This window comes from Marmota marmota, unplaced genomic scaffold (genome assembly GCF_001458135.2).
Source record: "Marmota marmota marmota unplaced genomic scaffold, marMar, whole genome shotgun sequence".
NCBI lineage: Eukaryota > Metazoa > Chordata > Mammalia > Rodentia > Sciuridae > Marmota > Marmota marmota.
In genome coordinates, this window is record NW_026000229.1 from 44,268,016 (window position 1) to 44,285,054 (window position 17,039).

General features: G+C 42.0%; 1 protein-coding gene across 1 annotated transcript in view; it reads left to right on the top strand.

The window, feature by feature from the left end:
* The window catches only part of Ryr3 (ryanodine receptor 3), a 356,005-nt gene that overhangs the window by 283,145 nt on the left and 55,821 nt on the right, over positions 1 to 17,039 (top strand). The window contains exons 65-67 of the mRNA XM_015480130.2: positions 1,814 to 1,944; positions 7,136 to 7,456; positions 10,052 to 10,292. Coding sequence (XP_015335616.2) covers positions 1,814 to 1,944; positions 7,136 to 7,456; positions 10,052 to 10,292 — 693 coding nt within the window. The remainder of the gene's footprint in view (positions 1 to 1,813; positions 1,945 to 7,135; positions 7,457 to 10,051; positions 10,293 to 17,039) is intronic.

Below are 17,039 nucleotides of genomic sequence, written 5' to 3' on the forward strand. Positions count from 1 at the left end.
TGGATTTTCCAGAGAATACACAGCTTTCTGCAGTCAGCTACTCTCTCCCTCCTTCAGTTTGCTAATCCATCAGATTAGTCTTGCATCTCAAGCAGAGATGTATGTCCCCAGGCTTACAGATTCCAGTTCTATCCCAGATGGTCTTGTCCGGTCATTTTGTTCAATACCAGTTAAGATCACGTTTTAATTCAACTCCAATATGTCTATTTCTCTGTTGTAATGAAATTTCAGGTTGCCTCTAATGCTTATGATTAGTCCATAAACCTGTTTTATTATCACATTTCGTCAGCGTTCTATACAAAACACAGATTCTATCTTTAGAGTGAAAAAGAACTTCCACCACCTCGAGAACAAAGGTTAAGGTTAAGACTTATTCTTCAGTGAAAAAAAATGTCTCTTTGTACCCCCATACGAAATGCTTATTATCTGCTCTCAGCAGATCTATGCTTTTGACGTTCTGGCCTCTTGGTGCTGCTGAAGTAGTTGTCTCTTGTCACAGTGAGGAGTAATTAACATAAAGTGTTGGGTACAGGTCCCACTGGGGATCTGAAGGGAGCCCTGAGGGTTGAAAGCATTTCTATTTCCACAGAATTGCAGTATTGGGGTAAGCACTGGCCCTTGGCTCCAAGTGCACCCCTCCAGCTGGCAGATGTCTCCATGGTGGTCCTATGACATCCTCTAAGGGGCAGGGGACTGGACTGGTAGATGTCCATCTAGTTGGCATCAGTGCTCAAAGTGTGATGATCAGTCACAGAGAAAAACAAAATGAGGTGGGAGATGGGCTTCGATGCCGAATCTTCATTTTAGACCTACTGTCTACATTTCCAGTCATTATTGTGGTCTAACAGAGGTTCCACATTAATGATTTACTTAAAAATAAATGTCTTCTTTATTAGAAATTGACATCACATGTAACTTATAAGGTAGTCATAGATGCTCTGGATGCCAGTCACCGTCTGAGAGGTGATGTTGATGGGTGGGAAACGGGTGACTCTGGTCTCTCATTCAACAAAAAGCAATAGATGTCAGCCCCCATACAGGAGCCTTTGACCTGGTACTGACACAGTATTATCTCACTAGCAGTTAGGCCCAGAAGTGGGAAAGAGAAGCGCCCTTTCAGCCATAGCTCTGCTTTAACCAGCAGAGGCTGATTCCCTGCATTTACACTTGCAGACTCGGTCACTCTGCAAGAAAGTGCAAGTCCCCTCACTTGAAGAACTTGGAATCTGAACTTGGAATCCCAACCATTTTGCTTTTGTTTGCTTTCTTGTTAAAGACCTAAAGCCAGAGCTTATACATAGTTTGCACTGTAAAATTTGTGGAAGAGAAGAAGAGGAGTAATAGCTATTAGATGTCTCTCCTCTAAATCTAGCAATATACCTCAGGGCCTGTTGTTTCTATTGCAAGGCAGGTCTTTTATTTTGTGTCTTATTGTTTCTACTAGTGGTCATGGTCTCCATCTGTAGCAGAGAACAGATAAATTATACTGAAAATTTCAAAGCGTTTTGAAAACAGGAGGGATAAATCTCAATTTGGACGCCAGCAGAACTTACTTTGAGGCGTTCTGGGATAGAGTAGCAAAGCTACACAACGTATCACATCATCTTAGCCAGTTAAGAACTAGGTTCCAAGCAGAGTGACCATTGCAAACTGTTAGTGTCTGGAGAAAGATGGGGGCTGGGGAAGGGAAGAGTGCATGCAACCTGGACAACCCCCAGATGTCCAGTGAATTCATCTGTAGGGAAGGGGTCCACCAGTGCCTGGGGCCAGCTTGTGGGTGGCACCATTTCTAAATGGACTTCTGTGTTTACAGGCAACGTCCTGCCCTTGGAGAATGTCTGGCTTCACTGGCAGCTGCCATTCCAGTGGCATTCCTGGAGCCCACCCTCAACCGTTATAATCCTCTCTCAGTCTTCAACACCAAAACCCCCAGGGAGAGATCTAGTAAGTATCTTTTCACAGAGATCTCAATGAACTCCATGTTCTGAGAGGAGAGTAACCAGGAAGGTGGCATAGTCAGGAGGCAGCATCCCTGCAGCACTATTTTATATGGTCTGAGAAGGGCCAAGAGGTTAGAGTAAGGGACTAACTTAGGGAACAAGTGAGCATGTGCAGGATTTTGTCATCACGAGGCTTTGGTTTCTTCTATAAAATGAGGAAACTGTGTGGTTGATGTCCAAATCCCTCCATACTAAGACTTTGAGGTCTCTTATCTGCCTTAGGATTCATTTCTTCTCTGCTCCTGGTGGTCTGATTACTTTTCTGCAGTCCTTCTTCCAGATGAACACCAGGGGGGCATATTCACACTAATAACCTGGTTAATTCTCTTCTTCAAGGAGAGCCTGTGTTTTTAAGCATACTGACCACATATTCTCCATCTTCATGGAGGACAAGACATAAGAAGGCATCAGAAGGAATTAACATTATGCAAGAGAGAGAATTTAACTGCATCTTTGATGCAGCAAGTTCTATAACAGGGATTGGCAAACTATGGCCACAGGGCAAATCTGGTCCCCAGCTATATTTGCAAATAAAGTTTTATTGGAACACAACCAGTAAATACTAGAACAAAAATCCTGGGCAGGTTCTAAGTCCTGTTTTGGAGGGTGAATGGAAGGGTCCTTCATACCTGGATTAATTGTGATTCTGCTTAAGGAAAATGGAATAGAAAAGAAAATCTTCAGTAGGAGTCTTTAACCTTGACTTAGAAGGAACTACAATGTTGAAACCTGAAGCAAAAATTACCAGTCCGTAGACTTAATCAATTTTAAGAAAAAGGGGGGGAAATCCATAGTGAACCACTTTGAGTCAGAATCCATCCTAATCAGAACCAGAATTTTGTTAAAACATTGATGTATAGTACTAGTCAATGGCTGAACTTCACAGTGATTCCGTTTATTTCGAGTCCCTTTTCTTACACTTCCATGATGAGATCCTAAGGGAGAAGAGTTCTAGGAGAGCAGGGACATGCCACTCTTTGTTCTTTTCTTTAAGTATGCAGAGTGCTGAGCTACAGCAGCTTCATCCCCACTTGCTTCTTCTTACCTCACATAAGAGAAGCACACTGCCCCCAAAAGTGATCACAGAACAAAATAAGGCTGCTAATAAAATTCTTTACTGAACTAGAATACAGTGGAGACTAGTGTTCTCAAAACACGTGAAGAAACTGCCAAGATGCCTCAGCGTTCCACAGTCCTATATGAAATTTGTTAGCTAGCCTTTCCCCATCCCCTTTACCTCATCTCACCCTCTCTCCCCTTTGACACTAGCAGAAAATTATTTCCAACCTTGTTTTTCCTCTGCCCACTCATGATTCCAAATGAGTCACAGCTTGTTACTAAAGCAGGACCTGAGCAACAGAGCAGGCTTTGGAAAAGTTTAAAAAACGGCCGAAATATCTACAGGCAAATGTCAGCCCAAGTGTTGCTTCTCAACTCCAAAGGATGCCAGGCCCAATTGTGACAGTTCTGAATATTTATATATCTATTCTACTCCAACCATAACTTGAGAAATAGTGGATCTCTGTCTCTGTCACCACTGTATAGAGCTGTATCTTGGGAAAAGGAGACATCTGCTCTGCTCTTCACTTCAAAGAGCATAGCAGTAGGGAAAAATGAGGAAACCTAGAATTGCTTTGAGAGGGAGGGGAATGTCTCTCTATCATTGCTTTCTTTCCCAAGGGCTATTCAGGGGGGAAAAATTATTTCTACTCATTTCATATGTCTTTGCACCAAGTTAATAAGACATATTCATAAATAAAAAATAAGCATCAACCATTGCATACTCTAAAGGAAGAAAGGAGGCAAGATTTTGATTAGAGATGACAGTCCTTGATTCATCAGTGACACACTGTGGGGCTCAATGCCTAAGTCCCCTGAGCCCATGTTTTTTATCATTGGTTTAATTAGCAGAGTGAATGCTGACCATGTTCAGAGCTCTTGAAAAGTAACATTTGCATGAATATGTATTGTGGGATAACCAGGCTCACCTGAAGGATGACACAGTTTGATAGGCAATAAGATAGATGTCATTCCTAACAAAGTGGGTGGCCTGAGGGATAAAGGAGGAAGAGGGATGTCTAGGGTGACAGATGATGTGATATTTTAGAAATATAGTATGAAATGACTGATCAGGCCTTCGGTCATTTGGACATCTCTATTAATTGACACTTCGTGCTTTCCCAACAGAGCTAATCATATTAGTACCTCTGACACCCTGTAAAATCTTGGGTCATTTTCTTATTCATCCCAAAATTAAAGTATACCAAGAAAAGGTTTTAATGATATTATATGTCAGTTATTCAGCACTGAATAGATTCTTTGTTATGTGTGGTAGTGGTCTGTTAACCAGAGACTAGATTGAGAAATACATCCTGTCACTAGTCAGCTTACTTTTCTTCTGTACCCTGTTGGGTATAATCAACTACAGAAAAAAGAGGTACAATTCCAATGAACTCCATCTGCTTGTAATGTGAAGAAATGGTATCCTGATGCTGTCTTCCTGAGGGAAGAGCTGCTGGGTGAAGAAAATGGACTTTAGAATCTAACCCAGGAGTTCTTAAACTCTAACATGCATCAGAATCACTTGGAAGGCTTGTTGAAGACTACTAAACCCTACTGCTTGTGTTTCTAATTCAGTAGACCTGGAGAGGGACCTGATCATCTGCATTTCTAATAAGTTTCCAGGTGATGCTGCTGCTGCAGGAGGAGGGCCCCCACTTTGAGAACCATTGATCTAGATGAAAGGACATTGTGTTCTAATGATCCCCCCAATAGTCTTGTGGCTGATTCTAGTAGGACTCCACCAAGGCTGTTCTTCAGATGGTTACTCAGCAAGCAGAGTTCATTCAGTGGGCTTATTATGTGGCATTTGATGTATAAACACCTTCTGAATCACAAATGTTTATTCCACTCAAGGACCAATTACTGTAGGTATAAATAACTTGTAAAGGTCATTATGATGACTCCAGTTCACCAACCCCAAGCAACTCTGTGTTGTTCTTAGGCAGGAAAAGAAGTGTCTATGATGATGTGTTGTCTGTGTGACATTTAAACATACACACTAAGCCTTCTCATTTATAATCTTACAGCAAATAATTGTAAGCTTCAGTTGCATCTGTGGCCATTGGCATTGTCTTGTGTGCAGAGCTTCAAGGCAGAAAGCTTGACTTCCATTTACCTAATCTGAAAAGATGTATAAAATTACTTTGTGAGGGTCTCCCCAGATTCCCATGCTGTTGCCAATCAACACTGTTTTTATTGCTACAAGATGTAGGATAGACTTGTCCTCTGCAAATCACCCAATAATTCCCTTTTGGATATTACAGGAGTTCAGGGTCTTTGACTCTCCTGCTTTAAGTCCTTTTGAAGTGTCTGGATCCTAAAACACATCGGTCGACTCCTACATTCCAGGGCAAAGAGATCTTTAGCCTCACATGCACTGAAGGGCTATAGTGATAGCAACAAAGTCATCCCCAGGGAAAAGGCGATAGGACTTCAGTGGCCTGCTCAGCACAGAGGCTGCTGCTGGTCCATTGTTTTGCAACTGAACATCCTATCCCAACAGGATGGCTTGTCTCAGCTGTGGAGTCTTTCTCTCCAACCTAGCCAACGTAACTCTGTGTTTCTGATCAATGAGAAATCAAGATAGTCCTTTTCAATTGGTCAGTGTTCCTAAAGACCACAGGATATGGTGTGGCCTCTTCTACGTGTTAACCCTTTAATTCCCATCGGCCTAAAAACTAGAGAAGAGACTTCAGACCAATAGCAACCATAATAGCAAAGGGTCTTCAGACATATCTACTTCACTAGACAAAATTTTATTTGAAGTCTTTTGTTTTTTTCTGTAGAAACTCATAATAACTTTGTATTTTGCTTCAAATATCAAAAATAAAAGGTGGGCACCTATAATTTCAACTGCACAGGAGGCTGAGGCAAGAGGCCTCACATATCTGAGGCCAGCCTGCATAACTTAGTGGGATCCTATCTCAAAATTTAAAAAAAAAAATTTTTTAAAGGAATGGGGATATATCTTAGAGGTATAGCATTTGCCTAGCATTCACAAGGCCCTGTGCTCTATCCCTAGTATAACACACACACAAAAATAAATAAATAAATAAATAGTTTCCTAAAATCTTCCAGTGAAATTGATGTTACCAGAGAATGCCTCATATTTTTCTAGCTTCGTAGTACTTATGGTTCTTACCCAGAGCTTTCTGTATCTCTTCATTCAGAGACTTTGTTATCTTTCCACCTGTCAGGACCCTCAATATACTTCTAATCTTCCTCCTATCTTGCAGGAAGGAAGTTCTTTTACCTTAAGCGGAGCAGGACAGATAACCCCTGGCTTCTGTTTTCACTTTTTGAATCTGACCACCTTCCCTGGTTTGATGATGAACTATGTCTGTTTCTATTTCATTCCATCTGTCCTTGTCCAAAGAAGTGACCTCAATCATTGAGCGTAAAGAAAAGATAAGACCAACTCACTATTCCATGTAAATAAGCCTTCAGAAGCAAAACAGCTTAAGCAATTGACAGGAAAGCAGTGAAGTTACCAGAGGTCACTAATAGATTCTGTTGTAAAGCCAGAAATCAGTGAAAGTGTGATTTTTTTTCCCTCCTAAATTTTACTTGGATGACAAATATTGTCTCTGGTCCCGATGAAGGAGTATTTGATTGGGGTGTGTCTAGATCATACAAATGCAATCCAGGCTATTGAATGAGGATTTGACAACTGACTGACGATTAGTTGCTGTTCTCATCTGACTCTGCCTTTCCTGCAGTGGATGCACTAGGATATATGAAGTCTGAGGCAGACAGGCCAGGAAGGAGAAGCCAGAAAACTGGCCTTATCACAGAGAGGTCTTCTAAACTGTCTTAGCTGTTTTTCTTTAGCCATCTGTTTAGGTGTTGTCACCTCAACATGGCTTCTAGGAAAGTAGCCTCTGGGAGCTGCAGTCTATACATAGACAGCTGGGAGACTAAAGCTGTTCCACATGCAACCTCACTCCTCGGAGGCTCCCGGGTGGAAATTTATATCTAAAGACCTAAAGACGGGCGGGCAATGGTAGAAAAGGCTGTGCCCATTGTGTTTTTGAATTACTGTGCCTTTCTTCTTCTTGTGCCCTCTCGGTCAGTTCTGGGGATGCCAGACACTGTGGAAGAGATGTGTCCTGACATCCCCCAGCTGGAAGGCCTGATGAAGGAAATCAATGACCTGGCTGAATCAGGGGCCCGGTACACAGAGATGCCCCATGTCATCGAGGTGATCTTGCCCATGCTGTGCAACTACCTGTCCTATTGGTGGGAGCGGGGGCCTGAGAACCTGCCCCCCAGCACAGGGCCTTGCTGCACCAAGGTGACCTCTGAACACCTCAGTCTCATCCTGGGCAACATCCTAAAAATCATCAACAATAACCTGGGGATCGACGAGGCCTCCTGGATGAAGCGCATTGCAGGTAACCATCTCTTTTCTCCCTAGCCCCTGACCCAAGAACCAAGTAGCTGGATGCTCTTTTCATCTTTTTTGTTAATACCAAGATGGTTTAGAATAAGCTGTATTCCATCTTTAAACTTCCCACCTCCCAGTTGCTTAACAGTAAACAGAATCAGCATGTGCCCCTGAAGAGCTTCCTGAAACCAATGCTATTGCCCCACTCATCGGCTAATTGAGCCCCCTCAAATCTCCAGGAAGCCCTTCTTGATAAACTCCACTCTGATAATCATAGCTTTATTTGCTTTTGGTACTTAAGAACCCCATTTTCTCTTACAGTCATAATTGTCCATTGGTTTTTTTGATAAGTGATCTTGTGTGCTCTCCACACTCATAAAACTCCTATCTGGACTGCACTGAAGGTCCTTAATGTCACTCTTCATTTCACTTTATGCTTTCTAAGATCTTCTCTAATGTAGGTTGTAGTAGCAGCCCTATTTTATTTTATTTTATTTTATTTTATTGGTTTTTCCTATTTTTATTTGGGTCCCTGTATAATTTCTTATAATAGGCTCTTAGTGCAGGCTTTTAGCCAATTTTCTGTTCTTGAAGCAACCTCCCCAAAGAAAAAGATTAGAAAGTGAATTTACTTTCTACAGTATAGAAACCATGACTATCAATGTCCTGTGTCAAACTAGAGAATGAGGAGGTAGACGCTAAGGCAAAGACATTGTGTTTGATGGACCTACAGTGTGGATACTGCCGCCCATCAGCACCAGCCTCCCTCTATAATATCCCACACCATGAAATAGTATGGCTATGGGGAAGGAGGGGCAGTGCTGGAGAGTGGTATTGGCCAAACTATATTGTTACATTGTGTGCATGTGTGAATATGTAGCAACAAATTCCATTATTATGTACAGCTATACTGCACCAATAAAAAATTGTGGGGGGAAAAAACATATAGCATTTAACAAATAGCTAGGTTAAAGGGGACTGCTAGCTCAACATGAGATAAATGACCTATCTGGACAAATGAATAGATAGACTTCTGCAAGACCAAGGAATAAAATTCACTTCCTCCTTCCTGTCCCAGAAATGCACTGAAATTGAAATTATAAACACTTTTCATGTTGATGGCTCCTAGATAATGTAGGCTTCTGTGGACATGATCAAGTAGAGCAGGTGTTCACTAATGACCCACTAGCTTTAAAGTATTGTTAACCATAAAGTAATTTCTTGATGACCTCTAATCCAAACATCTGAATTAAGGGAAGGGAAGGCAGGAAATTAAAGAACCTGCCCCCTTACCTCCATAGAGGTGCTAAGGGAAAAGTAGCACTGCCTGAGGGGTACTGATGGGCATTGAACTTTAGCCTGTTATTTATTCCACAGGCAAAACCAGATCTCAGGGCACTGAGTTCTTAGGTATTCAACAAAATACATTTTAATAGTGACCTCAGTCACCTATACTGGTATGGCCATTAGGATTTCAGGTCTAAACCAGAGCTGCAGCTCGGCAAGGGCTAAGCAGTCAAAATTTCTCAGTTAATGCATCTTATGGAAAGTCTCTCAACCTTCCCTTCCTAAAACTGTCTTTCTTATAAAAGAAAAATATCAGATTAAAAAGAAAAGTTTTTGAAACTTAGATGGCTTCCAATCGAAATGGCCTAAGCTAAATAACCTTTGAAATATACATTTGAATGTACATTGTCAGTGGTTCAGGACTCTTATTCATTTTATTTAACTTTTTTTCTCTGATTTTCATCTTCAAAATATTCTATATCCTTGGTCTAATAGTATAATCAATGTCAAATCAATAGAATATGGGGAAAAACTCATTTTTAACTGTAATTAACAGTACTGCCTCCCTCCAGGCCCAGAAAGGCCTTCAGGCAGTAAGTAGAATGGCAGCTCTCAAGTACTAACGGCTAAGAACTGAGGTTGGTTGGTTGTGCTTTTAATGGATTTTTCTATAAAATAACCAGAAAGTGTGTGTGTGTGTATACATACACATGCACACTTATATATATGCACATTAATACACATATATTAATGTTGATTTTTAGAATAGTTTAGCTTTTAACTGACACATAATAATTGTCCATATTATAGGGTGCAGTATGCCATTTCAGTACATGTATGCAGTGTGTGATGATAACATCAAGGTAATTGACACATCCATCAACTCAACAGAAGACATGTATTTGCTGCCTAGACTTGGCTCAGCATAGTACTGGTTCTTATTAACTAAAGGCTTCCTTCTGGGACTGCAGGATAGCTAGTGGCCCACCCCAACATGAACCTACTAGGAAATGATGCAAGCGAGTCTGTTAGGATGAGCAGGGAGGAATGGCAGAGACTGTGCACATGTGAGTTGCAGGTGGCAGCATCCCCAAGGCTAGGAGGAACAGAGCAGGGTAGGACCTGCTTCTGCAGCAACCCTGGCCTCTCTACCCTCCCAGTGGATTTATGAGAGGCAAGTCCTGAGATCAAGACTAAGGGAGGGAACGAGAGGCAGGCACCATCCTGTGGCAGTGGTTTCCCTGATTTTCTGATTCTCATCAACTGTCCGTTATTGTAATACCTGAACTGAGGAGCTGGTTCTTTGTAAATGCAGTGTTCGCCCAGCCGATCATCAGCAAAGCTAGGCCTGACCTGCTGAGAAGCCACTTCATCCCAACTCTGGAGAAGTTAAAGAAGAAGGCGGTCAAGACGGTACAAGAGGAGGAGCAGCTGAAAGCTGATGGCAAAGGGGACACACAGGAGGCAGAGCTGCTCATCCTGGACGAGTTTGCAGTTCTCTGCAGAGATCTCTATGCCTTCTACCCCATGCTCATCCGCTATGTGGACAACAACAGGTATGGGGAGACCTCTGAAAGCCCTCCTGCCCCTCTCCAAGGTAAATCTGGGCCACAGAATGGGAATAGGATGGACAATGGTGTTGGGTTGTGTTGATGGTGAGATGCAGGGAGGTCACAGCGGCTACCACCCGTCCTCCCACAGTAGTCTTTGTTGCAGGACCTCTGGGCAGTGCTTTTCTTGACAGTGATTCTGTATGGATTGAGGCACACATGCTCACAGGCTGCCATGGGTTGGGGGAGCTGGTCAAATAAGTATCACAGGGACCCACTTTTGCCCCTCTGCTGACACTCACACATTCAGATTCAGATTCAGGTGTTACTTGATTGTGTGTCAAGCACTGTTCTAGGCATTGGGGTTAGGAGTGAACAAAACAGACAAGCTCTCTGGACTAAGGAGCTTTCCTTCTGGGAGTAGAGGAGCACAGACAATAAGCAAAATACATAAATAAATTATATAAAGGAGGGTAAGGGGAATTAGGAGTGCCATGGTAGGGTACAGTATCAGTTTTTTAAAATAGTATATTACTGAGAAAACAACTCATGAGAAAAGACCTGAAGGAAGTGAATGTGGGAGTCATAAAGGTTTGGGGCAAGAGTGTTGCAGGAAGAGGGACCATGGGGTACAAGACCTAAGGAAGGCGCATGCTGGGAGGGTTGGGACATGCCAGGGAGGCTTGGGGCATGCCAGGGAGGCCAGGGCAGCTGGAATGAGGGGTAGGAGAACAGTGGGGGATGTTGGGGAGGCAACATGTGGTCTATGAGCGCAGGGCCTTGGAGGCCACTGTGAGGACTCTGGCTTTTACTCTAGAGAGATAGGCAGTGGAGGTTTCTAGCAAATATGATTTGATCTGACTCTTGGAGCACTATACCAAGGGGAAGGACAAATAGGTAAGTGAAAGATGAGTTGGGGGACTCACAGTGAGCCAGTCAAGAGCTGATGGTGATCTAGAGACAGAAAGCAGATGAGTTGTGTGCCAGGGGCTGAGGCAGAAGGGAGGGATGAGGAGTGACTGGTTCATAGGCTTGGGTTTCCTTTTGAAGTGATGAATATGTTCTCGAACTAGAGAGTGATAGTGTTTGCACAACACTGTAAAGGTACTAAATGTTTCTAATGACAAATTTTATGTTGTATGTAGTTTACCACAGGTTTTTTTGTTTTGTTTTACGTTGATAGTGGCTAAAGCCAGGGTGATAGCAGTAAAGGCTGACAAAAGTTGTCAGATTCTAGATCTATTTTGCAGGCAGAGCCCTAGGGATATCCAGATTGGGAATAAAGGAAAGTCATACATGTTTCTAGAGAGTGTTAGACTGATAAACGTGGTGGCATTTGCCTGTAATTCCAGCAACTCCAGAGGCTGCAGCAGGAAAACCAGTTTGAGGCCAGTCTCGGCAACTTAGACCCTGTCTCAAAATAAAAAATAAAAAAGGGCTGGGGCTGAAGCTTGGTGGCAAAGTGCTGCTGGGTTCAATCCCCAGTACAAGAAGAAGAAGAAGAAAGCTAGCTTTTTTTTTTTTTTTTCCGAGTAGTTAAATATATGAGTCCAGAGTTCAGTAGAGAGATGTGGAGTAGATACAAATTTTGGAAGTCATCAACTTTGATAATGCATAATGCAGTCTTTAAGGACTGTGAGACTGGCAGAGATAAATGTGAAGGATTGAAGGAGAGAGACAAGAGTTCCTAGGACTGAACCCTCGTGTCCCCCAACATTGAATTCAAGCAGAAAAAGAGGAACCAGCGAATAAGACTACAAAAGAGAGCAACCAATAGCACAGCAGGACAAACAATAAAATATAGTATCCCAAGGGCCAGCTACCTAAAGGGGTTCTAGGAATAGAGAATAAACCCATACATAAAATGTTGCTTATAATGAGAACTGAGACTAGGGTACTGGATCACGTAAGAAAAATAATTTATAAAGCAATGCCTTTAAGCAGGCAAGGGGTCAGCCTTCCGTGGTTCATCCACAGCAGCAGGCAGGAGAACTGCTGGCAGAGATGTATATACACCCACCTATCCAGATAGATTGGTAGGTACATACATGCACAGCTTGCTTGCTTTAGATGGGGAGCTGTGGGGGTCATTTTCTGACTACTTCCATTTTCTCAGTGAAGTAGGAAGCAAGATCATCAGCTGGGAGTGAAGGTAGGGAAAAGGCAGTTGCTAGGGAGAGTGGAAGAGGAGATGAACCAGAGAAATGCAATATGATTATCAGGCAGCATTTAGGGCTCTGCTCAGATCTGCATTATGAATTTAAAGTGAGGCCCTTCAGCAGGTGGTCTTCTCCAGTCACGTTCAGCTGCAGCATAAAGGCCCAGAGTAGGAAGAGAGCTGTATTTAACCAGAGTAGGGGTTTTGCAAAGTGAATATGACAAAAATGGGTTAGGGCGTTGAGGGTGTATATAGGAGGGTAATTATAAAGATTGACCATGTTTTTTTTTTATTGACGTGTATGAATTATACATATTAGTGGGGTTCATCATGGTATCTCAACACGTGCATTCAGCATACACTGATCAGATCCAGCCCCTCTTTATCCGTCTTCCCCCCCCTGTCCTTCCCAACCTCTGTTATCACTCTTCTCTATTAATGACCATGGAGTTTAAGCTGGATGAGGAGGACATAAGAAGCTAATGTCCTTGAATAGGCAAAGGATCAAAAACTTGTAGGTCTCAGTAGCATCAAAGGATTGTTGGAGTCTAGGCATGGATAGAAGATGGTGATCACAGAGTGCAATGCATGAAAGCATGATTATGGGGTTGGGAGGTTAGTTATTGATAATGACTATGTGGTTGATATGAGGCATGTAGAGAACAGCATCCTAGAGAAGAAAACAATACCCGAACAGCCATGGTGTTGGGAGATCATGAACACACATAATTCTCATATAATGAGAACTGAGACTGGTGACGTGTTGGGGGAAATATCAGTGAGACTGGAGCTAAACGTAGGGATAATAACTGGGATTAGTGAAAAACTTTGTATAGCTCTGATTCAAAACTGAGAGAGACCATGGTGTATGTCTCTGTCCTAATGTGGGTATCATTTAGAAAGGAGGGGGAATATATATTTTTATTTATATATATATATATATATATATATATATATATATACATTCACACACTTATATAATGTATATTAAAATATATAAATATAATTAATGAGCTTACTAGAACCTACTGCTCCCTTTCCTTAAAACCTGTTCCCCACCTTAAGTGTTTCTGGATGGTTACCCAAAATCCCCCTCTCTCCCTGAAGCTTCACCCCTTTACACTGGATCCATGCACCCCTCCTTTTCTCTCATCAGTCACTTCCCTGGGGTTGTGGTCAGATGCTCACTCTGGAAAGGGCTGCATGTCCCAGCTCATCATCATCTCACATGTTCCACAGACTTCAAAGGTTGAAGGACTCCAGGGTCATAATTAAACAAGTTAATTCATGTAATGCCAGACATTTTCTACGTAATTCACTCCTTCCACAATCTCAATATGTTCATTTGGCATATGAAATTTAATTGAGCCATTATGAACAATTATTATGAACTATTATTTCAGAAATATGAAAGCTTACAAGACTGTAAAATTATAATAAAGAGTATTGACAGCATGAGCACATACATTTTCATCAAATCTTAGGATAAGAAATTAAAAACCCTTATCCTTTGATGTTTGCTTGTTTATCTGTTTTCCTAAAACTGAATGTATATCATTTTTCCACAGTGGTTCTCCATTTCTTCATTACCAGCTGGGTGTCCAACTATCTAAATTAAATCTGACCCAAATACCCAGAATTAGTGCAGACCCTACAGTTCAAAGGCTCAACCCCACAAGACCATACCACTTCAGATACCAGCCACAAATGGGGAACTGAGGCTACCCACACTTCTGGGTTGAGTAAAAATACAGGGGCTCCCCTGGCATCCTCCTCACACTGACTTATAACATTCAGGAAAGCACTTTAATATGATTACCAGTTTATTAGAAAGAATACAACTTGGGAACATCCAAATGGAAGAGACACAAAGGGAAATATATGGACATGGTTTATATAAACACAAACACACACACACACACACACACACACACACCCCACCCTCTTGAAGTTTAAAGTCCTAAGGTATAAATTTGGGAATGCTTAATTTTAAGATACCCATTTAGGGGGCTGGGGTTGTGGCTCAGTGGTAGAGCGCTTGCCTAGCATGCGTGAGGCACTGGGTTTGATATTCAGCACCATGCAAAAAATAAATAAAGATACCCATTATAGACATTGAAGGGATGCAGGAATATTTGAGAGAACATTATTGACTTTTTGAGTTGTATCCCATTCTGCCAGGGGAAGTAGATAGGTCTGGTTATACTTATTTTATAAGGCAGATTGTTACTTACTTAAAATAATTTACCTGAGATTACTTATATTTAGCATATTCGAAGTAAACATCTTACACTCACATACTTTCCCTCCCCCTCTCATTCATACATATACATAAATACATATAAATATATGTGTGTGCGCTTATATATATTCTCCCCCTTACATATCTATAGAAATTCACACTTTCACAAAAGAAACCCTGCTTTGAGGGTCATGTTTTTGATCATTTCTGGTAACATAATTACGTTAGCAGTTTAAAGAAGAAATCTGATAGGGTTTGAGGTGAAAACAGAAAAGTGGAGTAAGGTTGCTCCTGAAATAGCTCTTTAATTGGATTTGTCACTATTGACAATGAAGACAGAGTATGTTCTACTTACACAGTGTTTGACAGTTGCTAAAAATGGCAATGTCAGAGAGTCTTTGAGATCATCATTAATTCATTCATCCCCACTCTTCAACCTGCTCTTCTCTGAGTATAACAGCCACACGCGTGCTGCTTAGAAATCCCTTTACCTCCTTCAAGTCCTCCTTCCAAAAGAATTAGTTGACTTGGAATGATGCAACTGTGGTGTTGGCAGGTAGATACAGTCACCTTGTGTTACCTCCAGCTGGATGGATAAGCACCCCTTCCTTTTCCTAGCAGAGGATTTCCTGCCTGTTTGTCCACCATGGTTAATGGAGGGAAATAGAGGACAGAAGACATCCTTGTTCTGCATGCAGTCACATTCCAGGCTTAAACAGTCCAAACCATCTTGAGCTCAATCTTTAACTTCTACCCGTTGGCTCTAACTTTGCTCTCTAAAGCCACACAAAATTCATCTTTCTTTTCTTTTCCTCCCTACCCCTGATTTCCCTCTCATATCAAACCTTTGTATTTCCTTAGCCCTGTCCGACAATGTTGGAAGTTTCTTTGGTATCTGGAACACTCCTCTTAAGAGAAGCTGCTTTCACTGGTCAGTGGTCAGCCTAAATCTGACTAGAAATGAGTAGGAACTCTAGGCATAGTGGAAGGAGAGCCAGTAAATCAGCTCTCCATCTCATTCTACCAGGAGATGCAAGTCAAGATAGAATACTCAAGTCTCTCTGTAAGAGCAACAGCTTTCTAGCCTCCTTTCCTGGAATCAGAAACATTCAAAACTTAGAGCTAAATGACCTATAGTGTGATTTTCTGAGAAACACCCTCCCACCCCCAAGCTGTCAAAGGGAAACAAAGCAGAAAGAAGTTTTGAAAGTAGGCAGAGAAAAGCTCTGAGCTTCAAGTCAGTCAACATGACCCAAGAATGCAGGAACCTGGCTTTGCTTTCTTTCAAAAGTTGTTGACTTATCTTTTTTGAAAATGCAAGTCTAAGTCACCTTACTCTTGCCATCACCCAAGATTCTACTGTGTTGGGGAGAGGGGTGGAGGAGTTACTGGGGATTGAACCCAGGAGAACTTGACCATTGAGCCACTTCCCTATTCCTATTTTGTATTTGATTTAGAGACTGGGTTGCTTAGCACCTCACCATTGCTGAGGCTGGCTTTGAACTCACGATCCTCCTGTCTCAGCCTCCTGAGCCACTGGAATTACAGGCATGTGCCACCGCTCCTGGCTCAAGATTATATATATATATATATTTTAGTTGTAGGTGGACACAATACCTTTATTTTATTTTTATGTGGTACTGAGGATCAAACCCAGGGCCTCACACTTGCCAGGCAAGCACTCTACCACTGAGCCAGAGCCCCAGCCCCAAGATTATATTCTTAATGCTTGTTAAAAAGTTCAGTTATCTCAGCTACTTTGGTTGTTTCTGTCATCACCTATGTTTGGCAGATTCCCAGGCCATTACCTCTAAAGCCAGATTTCTTCTTCACCAACAACCTCGCATTTTCCAACTGCCTTTGGCAGCAAACAGTGCAGATGATAAAAGCAAATCACAGAGTATCTCCAAAAGGACCATGTGCCTAGATTTGACATAGATGGTGAATCCTCTGGAAGACTGGGAACAGGGAGGAGAGGAGCCTCTCTTGGGGCAGACTGGGTCTAAAGATGAGGTGAGGTGGGGTCAGGATCTTCTGTTCTCCTGTCAACAGCGTCTTGGGCTGGCTTCAGGCCAGGTGCAGAGGCTCTATGTGCCTGGTAGAGAACTTTTAATAAGATGTTCTTTACACTCGACACTCTGGACATGAAAGAACTTCACTAGAAAAAGAATAGAAGAAGGCTGGTGAAAACAAAGTTTTTTTTCATCTGAAACTTCATCCCCACAGGAAGGCAAAGAGGACAATATACTCTTCTTTTTCCCACCAGGAAACATTACCTAAGATTTTGTTCTTGGAGCTCTTGCTTCCTGACACTCCTGTAGGCTGTACTTTTCCTTGTCAGGATAGGATATGA